The 15,013-nt window shown below is 40.3% G+C and overlaps 2 protein-coding genes across 2 annotated transcripts in view; both read right to left on the minus strand.

The window, feature by feature from the left end:
* The window catches only part of LOC306846144 (tyrosine-protein kinase JAK1-like), an 830,156-nt gene that overhangs the window by 569,121 nt on the left and 246,022 nt on the right, over nucleotides 1-15,013 (minus strand). The window lies entirely within an intron of this gene.
* The window catches only part of LOC306845908 (histone-lysine N-methyltransferase 2C-like), a 112,985-nt gene that overhangs the window by 23,082 nt on the left and 74,890 nt on the right, over nucleotides 1-15,013 (minus strand). The window contains exons 26-39 of the mRNA XM_079378922.1: nucleotides 14,784-14,926; nucleotides 11,744-11,921; nucleotides 11,296-11,394; nucleotides 10,212-10,259; nucleotides 8,820-8,957; nucleotides 8,697-8,729; nucleotides 8,472-8,612; nucleotides 6,667-6,811; nucleotides 6,261-6,493; nucleotides 5,408-5,481; nucleotides 4,754-4,957; nucleotides 2,262-4,115; nucleotides 1,828-2,144; nucleotides 60-1,735 (exon numbers count right to left, since the gene is read on the minus strand). Of these exons, the coding sequence (XP_079235048.1) occupies nucleotides 60-1,735; nucleotides 1,828-2,144; nucleotides 2,262-4,115; nucleotides 4,754-4,957; nucleotides 5,408-5,481; nucleotides 6,261-6,493; nucleotides 6,667-6,811; nucleotides 8,472-8,612; nucleotides 8,697-8,729; nucleotides 8,820-8,957; nucleotides 10,212-10,259; nucleotides 11,296-11,394; nucleotides 11,744-11,921; nucleotides 14,784-14,926 (5,283 nt within the window). The remainder of the gene's footprint in view (nucleotides 1-59; nucleotides 1,736-1,827; nucleotides 2,145-2,261; nucleotides 4,116-4,753; nucleotides 4,958-5,407; nucleotides 5,482-6,260; nucleotides 6,494-6,666; nucleotides 6,812-8,471; nucleotides 8,613-8,696; nucleotides 8,730-8,819; nucleotides 8,958-10,211; nucleotides 10,260-11,295; nucleotides 11,395-11,743; nucleotides 11,922-14,783; nucleotides 14,927-15,013) is intronic.

Consider the following 15,013-nt stretch of genomic DNA (forward strand, 5'->3'; position numbering starts at 1 on the left):
AAGGCCTAATCTCGGATCAAGGAAGAACAGAATTACATATTATATTAGCTACCTCTTACCTATGTTTGGGAAGAATGAATCACTGGAACGCTGTCTTATCATAGCTTGCATTTGTTTCTGCTGCTGCTGCTCCTGTCTCTCCTGATCCAGGAGGTCTTGGAGAAGGAGTGGTTGCTCCTCCAGAAGCAGTGGTCTGATCTGATTGCCTTGCTGTGACAGCAATGCCTGTTGAGCAAGAATGTTGTGTTGTTCCCCTGAGAGTACATCATCCTTTTGATCCATATCAAAAATATGGCTTTGTTGTTGTTCCTGAATGGAGCCTGGGACTTCTAATGCACTTTCACCATGAGAAGACACCAACGATTGGTCAATACTGAGGCCAGTATCCATCCCCTGCACTGAGAAGTTTCCTTGCTCCAGCATAGTGCTACTGAGTGACACTGTAGCTTCCTGACTTGGTGGGTTGCCTTGTGCTGATGAGAGTTCCTGCTTCTGTGATTCACCTTCTGGTGGTACATTGACCAGCATGCTTGAAAGCACTGGAGTAGCATCGGAGTGAATTCCAGACTTAGGAACCTGTAAACTGGCATCAATATCACCTTCAAATCCAGCTTGATTAATGGCAGCACTATCATTTACCTGATTCTTACAAGATGTGTCTTGGGACAAGCAATCTTTAATTCCATTTTTGCTATCCTCCTCTGTTTTCAAGGAAACCAAAACCTGATCCCGAGGAACGTCTGGACTGATGTGACCTTGAGACTGAGCAGTTGTGTCTACTACTTCCGTCGCTGTCGATGTCGAGCATGATGATGATGAGCCATCAAAACTATCAGTCTTTTTCTCAGCTTTTGTCTTTTGGAAGTCAGACGTCTCAGTGTGGTCTTCTATTGGATCACTGAGATCCAGGTCCTCGCTAAGATCTAAATCAGCATCAGCATAGGCAATTATATCAAATTTCCCAGATGTTAAGAAGTCATCTAGATGCAGGTCATTCGTTTCAAGATCCAAGTCCTTTCCATCATCTGGATCGAGATTTAAGTTCTCTAAATCAGCATCCACAAGGTCCTTCACCTCAACATCTTCAAGGTCCTTCACAGCAGATTCATCAGTATCGATTTTCTCCTCAGGTACTTCATTTGTGGATAAAGGGACCTCAATGTTTTGGACAGCACATGTAGCAGCAATACTTGTGAGTAAGGGAGCACTGAGAGTCTCACTGGAAGCAGGTTGGCTTATAGACCTCGTCAGGGGGATTTGTGGATGTCCAGCTCTCAACGGAATATTGGCTTGTTGTAAATTCCCCAAGCTGAGAGATGCCTGCATCTGCGTATTAGCTAGCTGAGACTGATTCATTGTTGTGTCCATTAGCTTTGGAACTTGATTGAAGGGGAATCCCATTTCTTGGCCATGCATGAAACCTGGGGGTCGTTGCTGTGAGGGCGATTCCATTCGATTTCCCTGCATAGTAGGAGCTCCAAAGGGAAGCCGAAGTCTGCTATCTGGCGCTCTGTGTCTCAGTTCTATGAAAGGCTGCCCCATGATGTTGTGCTGTTGCACATGCATGCCACGAGGAGGTAAATGTGGGGTTACTAAAGGGTTGCCTCCTATTGATTTCCCCAAGTCCATAGACATGGATCTTCTCATCTGTGGATGAGCTTCAATTATTGGGTCCTGCAACTGATGCGGTCTTGGAGCTCCTATAGGACCTTGGACATTAGGAGTGAGGGGCATCCTAAAATCAACAAAATAACATAATATTTGCTTTTGAATAACATTTGTCCCTACATTTTGTACAAATGTTTTGAAGTATATAAATTCACCTACCTTGACCCAAGCTGCCTTATATTTAAGTCAGCATCCGCAGGAAACTGTGGTCTAGGAAACTGGCCTTCAGGGAAATGCCCCTGTTGATCTCCTGGGAATGGCCCATGGAATCTCTGAGGGGCTCTTACAGCTCCTGGACCAGGATATGGTGGTGGTGGGCGATTAAAAATTTCACTCTGTTGGCCTGTAGACTCCTGACTCCAGTGTTGAGGGGTTCCTGGAGGCATGGTCAGAGGATGATCCTGTACACCCTTATCTTGACGTATGGCACTCTTCTGTTGTTGCTGTTTGAGGATCAGTTCTCGAATACGCTGACGCTGTAAACAAATTAACATTGTGATAATTAGTGTTGTGCAAGTTATATATTGTAACTAATACAGTGCACTTCATAAGCAAATATACCATCTTAAAGTAGCAATGAAATAAAACCACACCTGTCTGAGTCTTTCCTCAGCTTCAGCTAGAGGTACCGTTTGAGCTTCAGTGCTGGGCTGGCCCATGGGGTGAGAACTCATACTCTGTACCAAACCTTGTTGTTCTTTATTTTCTCCACATTGACGATGTGGAAGCATGGGGGCCTGCTCAAAAGGGTCATGGATAGGAGTCTGATTGGGTCGACAGGACATCGGCTGAGATACGGTTTCATCTGTCATGCCCAGATGTTTGAGGGTCTGAGGTCCATGTTTTGTTGGACTGGCAAAAGAGTCTTGCATCAAGACTTGAGGAGAAGAGAATGGATTTTGATTGACCATGGGCCCAGGTACCAACCCCTGTCCGAATCCTCCAGGATGAGGTGTTCGTGAGGGATGTGCACATGAATCATTAGGCAATGACTGGGACCTTCCCAATGACTGTGCGTGATGATCAGGCCCTACAGGGCGTGGCAGTCCAGGGGGTTGACTAAAAGGATCAGGAGTCCTTTGGTGACTTGGAGACTTGGGAAACCGGTCTGCCATTCCTGAGAGTGGGGTCCCAGGGGGTTGAGCGTAAGGGTCCATTGACACAGGGGACATTATGCGGTTTTGAGTCTGCTGCTGAGATTGCTGAGAGGGTTGACTCATCATGACCGGATGACGAGATGCAGGCTGTTGAGTGTAGGGTTCAGGGTCATGTGGTCTAGGTGTGCCTGGCATTCTAGCGTATGGGTTAGAAAACGAAGATGGGGCAAAAGGGTCACTCAAAGGTCTAGATGTAGCAGACTGTTGTCCATAGGGATCACACTGGGAATAGTCTGGCCGAGGGGTAGAAGGGGCTCGAGCATATGGGTTACAGGAAGTCTGGCGAGCCATTGGCCCTGGCTGAGAAAAAGGGAGGGTTTGGGGCTGTCGTGAAAGCCTCTGATTTGCAAAGCCGTCACCTACTACAGGACGAGGAGTGAGCGGAGGCTGTGCATAAGGATCGTTCTGTTGATTCTGGGAAAATGATTCAGAGGAACGAGGGGGCATCATTGGTCTTTCGAAGGGATCCCCACTTGCTCTCCGTGCATGCATACCTGCATATTGTTCCTGAGGCTGAGGGGGTGGCATAGGGGTTTTAAAGACCTGAACAGACCCTGATTCATTGCTGCCTGGGATAGGAGTTAGTAAAGGACGAGCATATGGGTCTGAGAGTATCATCCTGCCCTGGGGCATCCTCTGGTAGGCTTCCTTTCTCACAGACACCCTAGAGAATGGATCATGGCCTGGGGAGCCAATAAGATGCCTCCCTTCCACTGTCTGACTTGCTCTGGGAGGGCACATAGGTTTGAGAAAAGGGTCTGTAGCTCCTGCTGGCCTTGGGGTGTCTGGGGGCTTGGCATAGGGGTCATTACATATGGCTGTTGGAGAGCCAATTGGCTCTGAAAGACCTCTGGGAGATTTCCCTGATTCCGAGTTACGGCGTGGAGTTCCCTGCCCAGTAGGTGGTGGTCTGGGTGTGCCTACCATTTTGGCGTAGGGATCCCATGGTGAGGATGGTCTGGAGCCAGAGGAGCTTGGGGAGAACATCTGAGGGCTCTGTGGCTGAGATCCTGAAGATGGGGGTGGTGGATGAGGGCGCAAAAAGACGTCATCTGGGGAACACGATGTGGGCGTGCCGGGCAGCTGTGACTTTGAAACCCCATTGCTTGAACTGGGCTGCTTGGGAGACATGTTCCCACTGTTGGAATGCAGGTGACCAGAAGAGTCATGCTCAGATTGGCTGATTGATGGAAGTTGTTGCTGCTGCTGCTGAAGTTGCTCATTCTTCACCTGCTCAAGTTTCTGTGTAGCTTCGATCTTAGCTTGCTGCTTACTTTTCTGTCTCAATTGCTTCAACAGTAATTGAAAAAATACATAATAATTATTAAATAATCAGAAAATGTACCATGTGCGATTTATTTAAATTACATAATGCATTACAATTGCAATTAAATTCACTGAATAGTAATAAATCAAGCTAACATAAATATAAGTTCTTTATTTTAGAGTTTAAAACTATTTTTGACAAGCTTAATCACTTCTTGGCAAAAGGGAACACAGATGTAATTCATTTAAAATTCTGAGAAGTTCCTAAGATGTCTGAGTTTATGCCGGAAGAAAATGTCACATTTCAAACATTTTTCATGTTCCTTTCTGCTCTCTCAAGGAAAAATGTGCTTAATGCTTTAAAATATGCTTTAGTAGAGTTTATTTTGAAGGCTGCTCATGCAAACATTTCAACATTAAAAACTGTAGCACAAAACGCAGTTGTGACACAAACTTGATGTAACCTTGTTTGATGTCCACCACCAGACCAAACATGCATTAAAATAATTCTCATTGAAAAATAAAACTTGTCTCAGTTTTACAAATCGGACAAGTCAAAGACATTGAAATGTCATTTATATAATTTATTTGACAAAACCAAAACATTTCTGGCTGTCAATAAGTCATTTAGCTCTTTTCCAAACAAATGTCTAAAGACTTACCTGCCTATACTTCCATTCTTGTTCATGCTCTGATTCCTTGTGCTTCAGTGGATCTTTGAACAGTAATTCCGGGTCCAGTGGTGGAATAGCAGGATCAAACTCTTCTAAAGGCTGCTCTGGCTGAGGCGGCTGCCGTTTAATGGTCTCGTTGGACATCTGAACTTTGTTAATGCGCAGGGCTGCCCTGTTATCTCTGGCCTTTTGCTGTGAATGGTAGAGTGGTTGTGCAGTGTTGATATCAAAGAAAGACCATTGAAATTCAAAGGTTGCATAAATTTGCTAAAATTACATGGTTTTTAGACTAATTGTCTAAAAGCGTTTTTATTTTAAGTGGCACTCTTTGACGTCAAGGTAATGTTCCCTTTAATCATATCTTTTGAAATTTATTTATCTCTTAGATCGTAATGAGCTCCTTGGGTCCAATTTATTCTTTGGACTTTGACCAACACTCAAGGGTCCCTATATCCTGCTGAAATAAATTCTAAGCTGGTCTATTCTGTTTAGTGTTGGCCTGATGCTGGTCTAACGGGTATTCACCAGGAAAATTTAGCAGATAAAGCTGTTCGACAAGCCAGCACACCAGCATTCCAAACATTACATATGCTGGTGATGATGATAAACTCAACGTATTGCAGCAGATACTGTGTAACTTACCACATATGGAGCCCGGTCCTGTGAACTTGCTTTTCTCCAGAGTTTTGCAATTTGTTTTACTCGTGTTGACCAGTCTGTAAGGTTATAACAGTAAAATAAAAGTATCTATTAGAAGTATAACATTGAGGGATATTAAGAAGAGATTGTGTCCATTAAGGTCAACATGTAAATCTAACTATACCATTTTAACTTTCTTAATTGCATTAATATATAAAATGTTAGATTTCATACTAGGGATGTCCTGTGCAGATCTCAAGGATCAGGATCGATCAAGCATTTTTTTAAAACTGATCAGTATTTATCTGCGGTCAGACTATCTGAGACGTCACTGCCATAACGCGTTGCTATGGGTTATGTCTTGCTTCCGATTTGACTGACAGACTGGCATTCTGACAGCGAGTTCCATGCTTTCTATCCATATCTCCACTTTTTTACCTTTATGTTGCAATTATTATGCTTATTGTATGTATAAAATACAAGAAGTTTACATCAGTTGTCCCATGTTCTATCAATGTCTTTATACAGTATGTGCAAATATATACATAGAGACAGTGCATCTTATACATGCACGTGCATCTATGGATTGATTTTAATAACTTTATTGTACTTGAATTATGCAATTAAGCACTAGGAATATACAAGTATCGGATCAGGACTCAGTATTGGCAAATACTCAATATTCAATGACTCAGATCAGATCAGGGGCACAAAAAACCTGATCGGGACATCCCTATTTCATTCTAAATATAGTAAAATGGGTTCTTAATAGCAAGTCGTGTTGATTGTAACATATAGTACTTTATTGATTTTCAAAGCTGTATATGACAGATCATTTTAAAATCCCTTAGCTGACCTGGATATTCCTCCTTGAGGTTCGGGAAGTTGACATTAGTGTACAGGACCGGTGCGACAGTGGCGAGTTCTCCAAGCGTTTCTTCTTTTTCCCACTTCAGAGTGCTTTTCTGTGCGGTGGACATGGAGTCTCCCTCCACCTCAGAGGCAGCGGCTGGAGCAGAGGCCGAAGCTGACCCTGTAGCGGACCACGGACCAGCAGTCTCCTGCGCTATCAGATTGAACTTTCTGTCCCTGTGCAGGAGATATAATAAATGTCATCTAGAAATACTGATTTAATCAAAATGTGCCACAACATTTTCACCTACTCAACAAAAAAAGACTAACACAAATGTACTCTGTTCATTTATTTTTTATCAACATTGCAGTTTAGATGTGAGTGTGTCTGAAGAAATAACAAGGCTGACCTAAGATTGTCTGAGAAAGGCATGCGCTGCATTGATGGGATATTTCGAGCCATATCAGGCCCTGCTCCAGGAGCAATTTGGGACTGTGAAAACTGCTGTTTGGGTTCCATCAAACCGTTTATCACTGGCATTCGTGAAGACATTCCTGTACACAAAAACATACCAATACAATTGAGCAATGGTGCATACAGCAATGCTTCTGGTCTACAAGACTTACCACAGTGAATGTCATTCAGTTTGAGTCACCTGAGAACGAAAAACCTCAGTTTGTAAAAACAAACAAACAAAAATGTGTTTACAGTAATGCACTTCAAGGAACACTCCACTTTTGTTTGGAAATAGGCTCATTTTACAACTCCCCAAGAGTTAAACAGTTGAGTTTTACCGTTTTTGAATCCATTGATATTACACAGCGTCTGAAAATAGTCCCCAACTATATCATAACTAGTTACCTAGCTGGGGACTACTTTCAGGCGCTGCATAATATCACTGCGCCTGCTGCACTCATGGAACGACAGCAAATTTCCTTGATTATTACGCTGGAACGAGAGTATAGTTCCTAGCCATATCAGCCCAGAAAATCTCAACTTTTCATTTTCCGTCGGTCTTAGTGCACGATGTAACTAAAGAAGAGCCAAGTTTTAAATGGAAAATTATCGAAACTCTTTAGTCATTTTTGAGCAAGATGCTAATGGTCTAATCCAATTCAATGATTTATGCTAAGCTAAGCTAAAAGTGCTACCGCCAGACCTGGAGATCGGCTGAATGGATTCAAAAACGGTAAAACTCGTTTTTCTCTAGGGGAGTTGTAAAATGAGCCTATTTCCAAAAAAAGTGGAGCGTTCCTTAAAGGGATGAGTCAAAATGCCACAGACGCCATCGACTGAGCTTTTACAAAACCCAGAACATTCTGGAAAGGTGAAATGTTTGATTTTTATGTGCAAATTTAAAAATACCATCAACACTGAATTACAATCTCAACACAGGTTTCTTGAACGTCGCCCGTCTGTCATTGGCCTAAACAGGGAGTCTCAACCAAAACTCCCAAAATCATGCTGCTTCAACAATATAGACTTTTTTTTTTATGATGTCATGCCAGTAGTGGAGTACAAATAATTTTTCATAATTAATTGATTACAATTTTTCATAATTAATAAATTAATTATAGTAGTTTACAGATTATAGCTGTAAACTACAAAAACTATTTGGCTATTTTTGTTCTCCGTTGTTTTGCTTTATTTTCAGATGTTTGATTCAGGATTCCTATTACATCACTCTTCACAATGCTTTTATTCTTTTGACAAACTAAAAGACATAGAATGTAATTTGTATATACAACAAATGAAAGAGATAGATTGTACTGCATGTTTGCTTGTTTATTTTGTGCAATAGCATGATCTATGTCCACATGTAATACTAACAAGAATTATGCTTCCAACCGCAGGTCAATGGCTGTAGTTCCAACCACAACTTTCCGATGCTGTTTGTGAATTTTTGTGGGAAATATGGATTCAGGAATCACTGAACTATGCTGGTAACGGTGGAGCTTGCAACCACAGTTGGTTAACTATGCTCTTGGGAAACCCACCCTTGGTGGAGACACTCAAATATTACAGAATTGTTTCGATAGAGCCACACGCTTTTGGAAGTAAACCTATGAATGCTACACGCACAGTTGTGCATTAAAACCTGCATGGGAGTATTTTAACATGGAAAATATGACAGACATCATACAATCAGAAGACAACTGCTAACTTAGAGTCTTAATCATATCACTGAAACATTCCTTATTTTCCTAAACAAACCTGAGTTGGGTTGGGAGGGATGTAAACCAGGACCTTGCAGGGTTTGAGCTCCCTGGATCTGTTGAGGCATCTGAGGAGGTTGGCTGGTGCTGGGGCTCAGGACAGCTGAGAAGAGATCCTCCACATCCTTCCCACCAAGCTCTGCAAGGAATGGGTCAATACTTACAACATATCGAATGAATGAACGCGTTCACTGGCAGTTGGTGCTTAGAGTTTATAACCTACCTGGTATCTTGTACAGTCTGCTGAGTATTGATTCTGTAAGGCAGAAAGGTTCGGTGTTTACATGTAGATGTTTCAGGAACAAGTATTACTATTCAACAATGCATGCATTTGTTATATACAGACCATCAGTGACCATCTTGTCCAGTTCAGGGCTGAGGATGCCATCCAGTGGCTCCTCGGGCAGCTGACGTGGGTGAGTTCGGCCCAGATGAGTTTGAGATGAAACAGATGCGTCTTCTGTTAAAGGAGCAACATCCAGACCTACACAAAAACACAAATAATGTCACATCCATCTAAACAATCTAAAATTACAAACCGTGGGCCATGTGTGCTGAAATTAGGTTAGTCATGGTTGATCTTTAACAATTTCCCGTACATTGACAAAATTTTGTGACTTTCTGTGTTTTCACTATTAAACAAGGCGTTATTACACATGTTCTGAGTACTGAATGTTTGGACCAAAATAACTCGATAATCAAGCATTAAACAGCATGTAAATAAAAATTGCCTAACGTTACTGAATGAAATGTCGATCCGGGAAGTGGTTTTTGGACCGTGCAAGCTTTGGATGTTTTTTTTTTTTTAAGAAACTTACCAACATTCAAGAGTTGATAAAAAAGAATGTATATAGCTAGAATAAAACATAAAAAAAACAGCAGAGGCCCTGTTTTCTTTTGACATACTGCATGATCATACAACACATAATATACAACAAATATTCTTGGGGCCTTGAATTTTTTTGGAAAATGATAAAAATAAAATAAAAAAATATGGTGTTCCGTATAAGCAAGTCTGTATAAGATTTGGAACGACATGAGGGTGAGTACATGATGACACAATTTGAATTTTTGTCTGAACTCTCTCTTTAACATTGAACTAAAACTAATAAGCAAAAACCAGACCAGAGCAGGTTGTGGATCTTGTTATATGAGTCATATCTGACATGGACAAAACTGAATAAATAACCTGTGCTGCAAATAATTCAAATATAAATACTACTGTGTGCTCTGAGGGAGGTCAGACTGCCTCGCCTTCCAAGGCTGCTTTTACAGCAGGGATGAGAGCTCAACATCTTTCACAAATTACTAGGGTTGGTTCCTTTTCATCAAACCAAGGACTCAGTGGATCTCGGTGGAGCAGTGCCCCTATTCTTCACTCATCCATTCAAGTAGAGGCCCTGACTGCCGCTCACGGGAGGACAGTCATTCATCTACGCCTTCGGTTTTCTGAAACGCCTGTCTCTAGAACATCTCAGTTCTGTGCTGGTATAAGAGAAACATCCTTGACTACATCTGTTAGCCCAGCGCTGCATTGCTGCATCACTCTCAGTATGCTAGGTAATGTAAACTATATGGACTGCATGATGTATAATGTTTGGATTCAGGTGCAGTGTGCATTGTGGGTGATATGTCAACAATCGAAAAGTAAAACAAACGTTCCCATAAAACCCAAGCAAAAGGGTGCAAGAGAACAGAAGAAAAAGCAAATAACTTAAACATGATTATGAGCTCTTACCAAATGGTGAAGGAGAGTACTCAACTTGGAAAGGGCAAAAATCAAGACCTACAAAGATCCAAACCAAACACAATGAGGGATCAGCACCATGAAGAGAGAAAGAAAGATTCTGCAGATGATTCATACACAATGTAAAATCAAATGAGCTAAGAATGAAAAATGGAAATGCCCAAGAAATTAATATAATGACAAGACAATCAAGACCATCTCTTATAGATAATTCAATATTTAGAAATTAAATTATCTATTTTCAAGAAAAGGCTAATTAATGTGTGTAATTATTAGGTGTGCAAATTTATGTGCATCAACAATTAATGGATTTCAACTGAATAATGACTGTCTTTTTAGAGCTGCTTTACAACAGAACTGAATTCTGATTGCATCACCGAATCACTAGTTTCTTGTTCAATTTAAAGCTGCTTTGAAAATTGCGCTGTCAAACGATTAATCGTATCCAAAATAAAAGTTTTTGTTTACATAATATATGTGTGTGTACTGTCCATATTTGTAATGTATATATAAATACACACACATGCATTTATGATTTTTGTTAAATGCCCCATCTGGGTTTGATTTATGAATAAATTATACACAAGTCTTTCTCCATTTACTGAGAAACGCATACTAGGGACTTCTTTTAGAATTCACATAGAGAAAATTAAAATGTTATAAATGTCAAATTGACTAAATGTGTTAACGACAGCAAAAAGAATTACGATTTTACGCGTTACATTTGAAAGCCCTATAAAAATGATTACATTTGAAGTTTTATATGAACATGCATTGATAAGCATAACTTATAGCTATCATCTAAGCACAAGCTTCATAGCAATATATATATTTTTTTAAATTATGAGAAACAAATCCAACCCACACTTACAATTGTCAGTGTAGTTAAAAGCTACACTACTTTTTGAAATGGGAGGCGTTACTGTAGTTTAACAATGTTTGTACCTCATGAAGTTTATGTTCCCCGACAATGATAACAGTAGAACTAGAGAGCTGGAGCCCCCGGAAAGGGCTCATCTGAACAGCAAACATGTGCTGTTATTTCTCATATTTAGAGACACTCATAAAGGCCTACCGGACTCCTCTGTTTGCCTGGTATTAGAAAACATTCCCAGCAGATCTGTGTCTGATTTCAGCTCTTCGGACAGGTCCACTAGAGGCTCCACAGAATTCTCTGTGGATGCGGATAAAGCAGGAAAGTGAATATAAGGGCCTAATGATTGTCCTCTAAATAAGTGCTCTAAATTGTGCAGACAAAGCTAAAAGACAGCATGAAATTGCATTTGCAACCCATTTCACTTTCCATAAGGGGACATTTCTGAGTGACTCTGCAAGACCAGGAATGTGTGTAAAGCAAGCAAATGTGGTCTATTTAAATTTCATGCAGACTTTAAGAGAAATAAATGCATAAATCAGACTGGGTATGAATGTAATATGGAAAAAAAGAAAAAAAGAATGAGACAAAAAAGCTGAGAAAGGCTGTGTGTGTGTGTGTGTGTGCACCAGTAGCGTGAGAAACGTACGTGCTGCTACTGCTTTACTGGGCAGCGGTGCCGCAGACACACTGAGTGATGCGTTTAACAATGGCTTCATCTGATTGGCCGGGAGCTGTTTCCGGTCTCGCTCATCCTCTAGCAGCCGTGTGGTTTCCTGTCTGCTCTGTTTGCTCTTATCCAGCAGGTCTTTCCCAAAAAAGGCCTCCTGCAAGAGAAGATTGTGGAGTCTTGAGTACTTCAGAATTCAGAAAGTGACTGATTTGTCCATCTAGAAAAGGTTGATATGGGTTTAGAAAATTATTGGTTTCATAAGGCAATAATTAGTGCATGGCTAATGAATATAACAGCAAAACATGTAGAATGTTAATCAACATTTATATTACAGAATATTTGAAAAAGAAACATGTACATTACTTATGACCCACTTCTATTAATCAACCAAGTGTTACAAGATATATATTTCAGATTAATGCTATTTGTTTAAACTTTATATCATTAAAGAATACTTGAAATGTTTGTAGAAACCTTGATACATTTTAAGTAGTACAATTGTTTTCAATATTGATAATTATAATAAATGTTTATTGAACCACAAATCAGCATATTAGAATGATTTCTGAAGGATCACGTGACACTGAAGATGCTGGAAATTCAGCTTTGCATCACAGAAATAAAATATATTTGAAAATATAAAGCAACAGTAAAGAATTATTTTGAATTGTAATAATAGTTCACAATATTACTGTTTTTATTTTTGATCAAATAAATGCAGACTTGAGCAGAAGAGACATTAAAACATTAAAAAAATCAAACCGACCTCAAATTTTTGAACACTAGTACATATTAAACTAAATAACCAACTTTGTGTGCATATATGTTATTATAAAACTACATTATATATTATATCTTAAATTATTCATCACAAAACCAGTCTTAAGTGTCAATTTTTCAAAATTGAGATCTATAAATCACCAGAAAGCTGAATAAATAAGCTTTCCATTGATGTATGGTTTGTTAGGATAGGGCAATATTTGGCCGAGATAGAAGTATTTGAAAATCTGGAATCTGAGGGTGCAAAAACATCTAAATATTGAGAAAATCACCTTTAAATTTGTCCAAATGAAGTTCTTAGCAATGGATATTATTAATCAAAAATGAAGTTTTGATATATTTACGGTAAGAAATGTACAAAATATCTTCATGGAACATGATCTTTACTTAATATCCTAATGATTTTTAGCATAAAAGAAAAATTTATAATTTTGACCCGTACAGTGTATTTTTGGCTATTGCTACAAATATACCCCAGAGACTTACGACTGGTTTTGTGCTCCAGGGTCACATATTGAATCAATTTGATATTATAAATATTTGCATGATTTTTTCCCCCAAATTCCAGGGCTGAAAAACATAATATCGTTGATGCAAAACACACACGGCGCTCGTACCAAAGACAACAGTAGTGCACTCTGGATGATCATGCCATTCAAAGCAAAACTTCTGAAGAGGCGTACTCAAATCACATTGTGCTGTTATCATTCGCAATGAAAGTATTGTTGATAGAGTATCTTTTTCAGCTACAGTGGAGATCTTCCAGATGGCTGTGTTTGTCTGGCAGCGCGGCTCTGGCTCTCAGATGGCGTTACTGTGCACAGACTGTCACGTTGTGGGAGCCCCTCAAATGAGCTCATGTTTCATCCCGTCTCGTACCGCTCCGGCACAGCCCCGCAGGACGCACGATCTACAGAGACGCACGCCGCTGCACGTGTGCACGGCAATCAGAGGAACAAGCACGACAACAACACACATACTGTAGCCGCCTGTTCTGTCACTTCAGTTCAGCTCCCAGCTTTGGGAACCTGCCTGGCTGAGACACTAAAAGCCTTCATTTTCAATAATTGATTTGAAGTGGCTCTTCTGAGAAGCACCTTTAGGGTGGATTCTCTCAGGAGCTAGCTTGAACAGCTAGCATTAGCTACACCAACCAACTACGTCATTCCCATCCCATCCGTTCACGGTGATATAATGGTATAACACAACGCGTGGTGGTATAGATTTTTCTGGATCATTTATGCAGCTATGTGTGCAGGACTGCTTTATGCTATTTACATGAGAGGGTGATACAGAAACATACAGCAGGAAGTGGGATGTGTCCCAAATAAGTCAAGATTAAGTACAGCACAAGACTATTTGTTTTTACAGTTGCCAAACAATGCCGCAATGTGCCACATTAATAGAGAATTCAAATGACGGTTGCATATTGGCAATGTAACTTTGAATATGGCTCAATTTTTGTTACCTCAAAATATGCTTTCCTCTTAATATATAAACACATTTATTGTTATATTTTCAGGCAAAAAAATACTGTATTGTATTATATAGATTTACCATGATATAAAATTACCCATCTTACATTTTTGTCATACCCTTTTGCTTTTTAACACAAGTATGCAAAGAAAGTGCAAAATCACTCTGAAACTCTATTTGAAAAAAAACATTTTGAGACGAACAACGGGAGGTTGAGCTGGAAAAATGACTTCATGTCCCTGAGAGTCCACATGTCAGGCTCGACTAGACGAGCTCCCAGTTCACCCAGCAGAGTGAGCTAAACCCTACTAAGAGACGTGGCATCTTCCGGTGCATCTGCAACAGTCGTCGAGTTGCATCCTGGGAATTTCCTTGAGATAAAGGGAGCATCTGCTGAAAGTTGCCACTGATTCCAGAGAACTACAGCTTAGAAATGCTCTCATATCGTGTGGCTTGTTTTGCAGAGATTTGCTATAGCTTTTCCAAGAGAACGTGACTTCTGCCTGGTAGATTAAAAAAAACCTTACTTTGACCGACCTGAGCCATATTAGACGTCAAATATCACTTTTTGGACCAGCACCACTGAAAACTACCCAGGAAACACAGAGCAATGGCCTGACAAGCACCCAGTACACCTTAGCAAAGTGATGGACAAACACCACTCACACTGTCATTAACATCTAGTTAATCAATTATATTTTAAAAGTTGGAAAGTAGATAATTTGACCCAAAAGTTGATCGTGAGCCAAAGGAGCCAGACCTGTAGGTAAGTAGGGAAAGCCTCCTCCAGTTTGGTCTTCTTTTTCCTGTAGCGTTTCCGTATTTTAACCTCAGGATTGTCGGGAAAATCAGACAAAGGATGTTTTTCATCTATTGGAGTGTCAGGCGCTTGGTCGCCCCAGCCTATCAGGACAGAACAGTGTAAACATATTCATTCTTTACACTAACATTCATGAAATCCAAAAATTACAACATATATAATACATTTTT

The sequence above is a fragment of the Barbus barbus genome (genome assembly GCF_936440315.1).
Source record: "Barbus barbus genome assembly, chromosome: 26".
NCBI lineage: Eukaryota > Metazoa > Chordata > Actinopteri > Cypriniformes > Cyprinidae > Barbus > Barbus barbus.